The sequence below is a fragment of the Aquarana catesbeiana genome, linkage group LG10, assembly GCF_042186555.1.
Source record: "Aquarana catesbeiana isolate 2022-GZ linkage group LG10, ASM4218655v1, whole genome shotgun sequence".
Classification (NCBI taxonomy): domain Eukaryota; kingdom Metazoa; phylum Chordata; class Amphibia; order Anura; family Ranidae; genus Aquarana; species Aquarana catesbeiana.
The window spans coordinates 235122604-235128352 of record NC_133333.1 but is presented as its reverse complement, the minus strand read 5'-3'; the positions used below and the strand labels follow the sequence as shown (position 1 = coordinate 235128352).

General features: G+C 42.2%; 1 protein-coding gene across 1 annotated transcript; it reads right to left on the bottom strand.

The window, feature by feature from the left end:
- Positions 1-1115: 1115 nt before the first annotated feature.
- On the bottom strand, positions 1116-3808 carry LOC141111287 (uncharacterized). The gene is made up of 2 exons (XM_073603443.1): positions 3642-3808; positions 1116-2572 (listed from the first exon to the last, which is right to left on the bottom strand). Exons 1-2 carry the CDS (start codon positions 3651-3653, stop codon positions 1142-1144), a joined length of 1443 nt encoding a protein of 480 aa, XP_073459544.1. The 5' UTR covers positions 3654-3808; the 3' UTR covers positions 1116-1141.
- Positions 3809-5749: the final 1941 nt, after the last annotated feature.

Sequence of the window (5749 nt, the reverse complement as noted above, 5' to 3'; positions counted from 1 at the left end):
CAGTGGTGCGCTTGCAGGACAGGAAAACATTTCCTGCAGGGCAGCATCTTTGGGATGGTGCGGGAGCGGTGTATACAATGCACCTCCACCGCCCCTGTCCATTGAAATGAATGGGCAACGCTTTATAAGCGATTTGATAGCAGCGCTAAACAAGCTCTTTTAACCCCTTCTGGGGGGTTAAAAGCACCCCGCCAGCAGCAAAGCACTGCTAAAACTAGACACTAACAGATCCACCTCTCCAGTGTGAAAGTGGCCTAAAAAAAAAGAAAAAAAAAGTACCAACCTCCCCCTATAGCTGCTTCATCAACACATGTAAATAATAATAAAAAAGGAACCAGCCTCTAACCCCCCCCTATAGCTGGTCCAACACACACCAAAAGAAAAAAAAGACGGAACCAGCCTCCAAACTCCTCCTATAACTGGTTCAACACACACCTAAATCATAATAATAATAAAAAAGAAAAAAAGTACCAGCCTCTAACTTCCCCCTATAGCTGGTCCAACACACACCTAAATAATAATTTAAAAAAAGGAACCAGCCTCCAACCTCCCCCTGGTCCAGCTGGTCCCACAATCCCTAACCTTCCCCCTTTTTCACTACCCTTACCCCTCTCCTATCTTCTCTCGCTAGCCTGTTCCCTATCCCACCCACTCCCCCCTCTCCTATCCCCTCCACTCCCCCCTCTCCTCTCCCCTCCACTCTCACTACCCTTCCCCCTCTCCAATCCCCCTCCACTCTCACTACCCTTCCCCCTCTCCAATCCCCCTCCTCTCTCACTACCCTTCCCCCTCTCCTATCCCCTTCTCTCTCACTACCCTTCCCCCTCTCCTATCCCCTTCTCTCTCACTACCCTTTCCCCTCTCCTACCCCCCCTCCTCTCTCACTACCCTTCCCCCTCTCCTATCCCCTCCTCTCTCACTACCCTTCCCCCTCTCCTATCCCCTCCTCTCTCACCTCCCTTCCCCCTCCCCTGTTCCCCCTCCTCTCTCACCTCCCTTCCCCCTCTCCTGTTCCCCCTCCTCTCTCACTACCCTTCCCCCTCCCCTGTTCCCCCTCCTCTCTCACCTCCCTTCCCCCTCTCCTGTTCCCCCTCCTCTCTCACTACCCTTCCCCCTATTATCCACTCTCTCTGCCTCCTGTCTAGTATGGGCGATGTCGTAAGCAGTATTTTCTCAACACTTCAGCTTTTTTTCTGGCTCGAGTGTTTTCTATTTTTTTCCGCTCTTCTTCCTTCCGATTCTCCTCTCTTATCCATGTTTCCTCCCCTCTCTTCATGTCTACCTTCTGCTGCTGCTTCTCCTTTTCCTCTTTCCTCTGCTGCATTCTTGTATTGTAGACTTTCGCGTTTTCCAGTCTTTTTTGTTCCTCTTCTCGCTCTTTCCTCTCTTTTTCCCTCTGCTCCTCGTCCCTTTTCTGCTCTTCCCTCACTTTCCTCCTTTCCATTACCTGCTGTGCCCTCTGCCCCTCCACACTTCTCTGCCACTTTCGGGATGGAATGATTTCCATCAATTTTTGTTCCTCTCGCTCTCCCTTCTCTATTTCCCTCCGCCCCTCATCCCTTCTCCGTGTGTCCTCCACTGTCTTCATATATTTCTCCTCCTGCTGTTTCTCCTCTTTCATTCTGTCCTGCCGTATTCTCACATTGCGGGATAGAATGTTTTCCCTCATTTTTTGTGACTTTTCTTGCTCTCTCTTCTCTTTTTCCCTCCGCCCCTCATCCCTTCTCTGTGCTTCCTTCGCTATCTTCTTGTCCTCCTCCTCCTGCTGTTTCTCCTCTTTTATTCTGTCCTGCCGTATTCTCGCATGGCGGGATAGAATGTTTTCCCTCATTTTTTGTGACTTTTCTTGCTCTCTCTTCTCTTTTTCCCTCCGCCCCTCATCCCTTCTCTGTGCTTCCTTCGCTATCTTCTTGTCCTCCTCCTCCTGCTGTTTCTCCTCTTTCATTCTGTCCTGCCGTATTCTCACATGGCGGGATAGAATGTTTTCCCTCATTTTTTGTGATTTTTCTTGCTCTCTCTTCTCTTTTTCCCTTCGCCCCTCATCCCTTCTCTGTGCTTCCTTCGCTATCTTCTTGTCCTCCTCCTCCTGCTGTTTCTCCTCTTTTATTCTGTCCTGCCGTATTCTCGCATGGCGGGATAGAATGTTTTCCCTCATTTTTTGTGATTTTTCTTGCTCTCTCTTCTCTTTTTCCCTCCGCCCCTCATCCCTTCTCTGTGCTTCCTTCGCTATCTTCTTGTCCTCCTCCTCCTGCTGTTTCTCCTCTTTCATTCTCTTCTGCAATATTCTGGCATTGCGGGATAGAATCTTTTCCCTCTTTTCTTGGTCCCGTTTTACCTTAACCTGCCCTACTTTCCTATCCCTCTCTGCTGTTCTACATCTATCATCCTGTCTTTTCTTATCCCCCTCTATCCTCTTCTCCTCTACCCTTCTTTTATCCTCCCATACTTTTTCTGCAGTGCCTCTACATCTATCAATTAATTCCAGCCTTGCCTTCTGTTGCCTCGCTTGCACCTTCCTCATTCTTTCATCTGCCGTCTGTGGGCTCCTCTGCCCTTTCACATTAACTCTAACCTATAAATGAAAAGAAGAAAGTCAGTGGAAGTTCTGATATAAAATTAGACTTTCATTGGCATTAATTTGGATTTAGTTTTGTACAGTTAGTGACATGATTTAGAAGTTACTGTAAAATTTGATCTGCATTACATAAAGTGTGACCCATATTCTAGATCTCCATGTTTGTCATCGCCCCTCCCTGCACACAGTTTTCTTAAAGTGTATGTAGATCCAAAACCTTCTGTTATAGTTTTAGATAGTATTGGGAATCGTTACTACCCATATAAAGTTCTTTTTATTCTGTGTCCAGGAGATTTCCCATCACTTCCTGTACTAGAGACGCAACAGGAAATTCAAGTAAATCTCTTTAAAGTGAATGGAATTCCTACCATTCGGGTGTCCCCAGTGGAGGCTTTTCCCGCACCAATTGCTCATACTTTTTGGATTACCACTCATCAGTGGCAACAAAGGCAGCAATAAAAACTCTACACAGTGAGGGGTAGTTTACTAAAGCTGGAGCGTGCAAAATCTGGTGTGCCTCTGCTTAAAAAAAACAATCCGCTTCCAGATTCTGAGTGCGCCAGTTATAATAACCCCCTCCTCCCCCCAGTGTCTAACCTCTCACCACTCTATCCAGTCTATCTCTATCCTTTACATACACTTTTAAAGAATATTTAAACCAAGAATAAAATGTAATATATTGCAGTTTTTCAGGCTAAGACCATTTTCAGCAATTACAGAAAATGCCCAGTGATCTTGCCAAAACTGCTGTGAATAGACAGTATTACTGATGTTCTCCTTCTGTACACTACTAATCTCCCCATTCCCTATATGTAATCGAGATGAACAGGTTTGTAGTCCAGCCTGGGTGGTGGTGATAAACCCTTCCATAGATACAGTGAAGGAGTGAGCATGGCCACCCAGGGACAGGAAATGTGTTCTTCACAGGATATGTAGGTGGGAATAAAGGGCAAGTGAAAATGAATGTGGCCATGTGTCCATATCCTGTCAATGATGTCATGTGCCCCTCCTTTGTGTATGTGTATTTACAAGTGTCAGAATAGTGAAATGAAATATAGATACTTACTCTGCTGGACATCTTTGCTCAGTGATATCCTCTTGATAGTCAAAGTATAACAACCAACTGTAAATTCCTCTTTATACTCAAAGTATAACAACGAACTGTAAATTCCTCTTGACGCTCAAAGTATAACAACGAACTGTAAATTCCTCTTGATGCTCAAAGTATAATAACAAACTGTAAATTCCTCTTGATGCTCAAAGTATAATAACAAACTGTAAAGAAAAAAAAAGACAAGATTTAGCGATCATTTCCTATAACTAGATATCACACAATCATTGGCCAGAACTACGACTAACAGCAATCATTAGACAACGACTGACCAGGAGCCGATCCACAGGCCAAGGCAATAACGTCTTATGATTTGAACAGAATTTTTAACAGTGGGGGAAGGGGGGGGGGTTTGGGGTTAAGCTCCAGTGACCATCAATGATTTTTTTTTAAATTTTTTAAAGTTAAAGAAAAAAATTTAAATTTAAGAAAATCCAAACGTTCACTCATTTTCCCCTTTTTATATAATAACAAAATGAGAACCCCAGTGGTCATTAAATATCACCAAATCTCTATTGTAAAAAAAATGATTTCGAATCTATTTGGGTACATTAATTAATTACTAGTATTCGTCAGTCAAACTATCACAGCACTGAAAATTGATAAATGGCTGGAAATGAAGGGATGTATACAGGCTGACACTCAACTGGTTATTGTAATCATCAATGATTTACTGGATAGAACCAGAGATATGACTGCAGGGCTCAGAATATGAGGGAAAAGTCTGGAATTATTCTTTAACATGGACTTTTCACTATTTACAATTAATGCAGAATATTCTAAATCTACAATATTCTACAGAGGACAGATTATAGGAGTTTGCCCGGGTTTGCGTTTCAAATAACTGCCGCAAGGGATTTAAACTGAAAGGTCAGTTGGGTGCTAAAAATAGCGCACATTCTGTTACTGGCTGCCTTGCCCCGTCTCCATGGAAACACACAGTCTACACAGAGCATAGCAAAGCATGACCTCCCTCTTCACACTCGCAGCAACAACTGGCCATGTCTGCCACACACCTCTCCTATACCCTGCCTTACACTATTTTATTTTTTTTTTAGTATAAACTGGTGACAATTTAAAAATCTCACTGGGGAGTAAAGTGTCCAAGACATGACATGACACCTGTGCAGTGTGATGGATACATGATGGAAATATAAATGTAATATAAAAGCAATTTTTGTCTGAGGAAGTTTAATTACATTGGACCTGAAATCTAAATGTAAAACCTGACTCCAGCCAAATATATATATATATATATATATATATATATATATATATATATATATATATATATATATATATATATCATTTTTTTTTTATTTTTTTGGGGTAAACTGGTGACAGTTAATCTCACTGAGGCTCTAAAAATAGTGCAAATTCTATTCTTCTCCATGAAAACACACACACATATTCTACAATCTACACAGAGCATAACAAAGCATGACCTACCTCTTCACACTCTCAGCAAAAACTGGCTGTGTCTGCCACTGACCTCTCTTATACACTGCCTTACACTATGATGTCATAATCAATTACCTTATATGGTGTGTCTGCCACTGACCTCTCCTATATACTGCCCTACACTATGATGTCATAATCAATGACCTTATATGGTCAAAGGAGTTAACTGTCCAAGACATGACATGACACCTGTGCAGCAGTGTGATGGGGATACATGATGGAAATATAAATGTAATACAAAAAGTCATTATTGTCCGAGGAACCTGCCAGGTGACAAGTTTGCTTACATTGGACCTGAAATCTAAATGTAAAACCCGACTCCAGACAAATATATTATGCATTTTTTTTTTTTTTTTTTTTTTTTTTTTAGATTTGTATAGACTGGTGACCATTTATAAATCTCACTGAGGCTCTAAATGCACCCTGTTGACATTTCCCCTTTCAATTCTTTCTGATGCCCATTGTTTAAACAGGAAATTAATGTGAATCGCCCCATTGGGGACACTGGCAGTAATAAGAACCTATCCAATGAGATTTAAAAATAACAAGCACATGCCTGAAAATAAAGATCCTACATTTTGTGTAAAGATTTGTAAATTGAG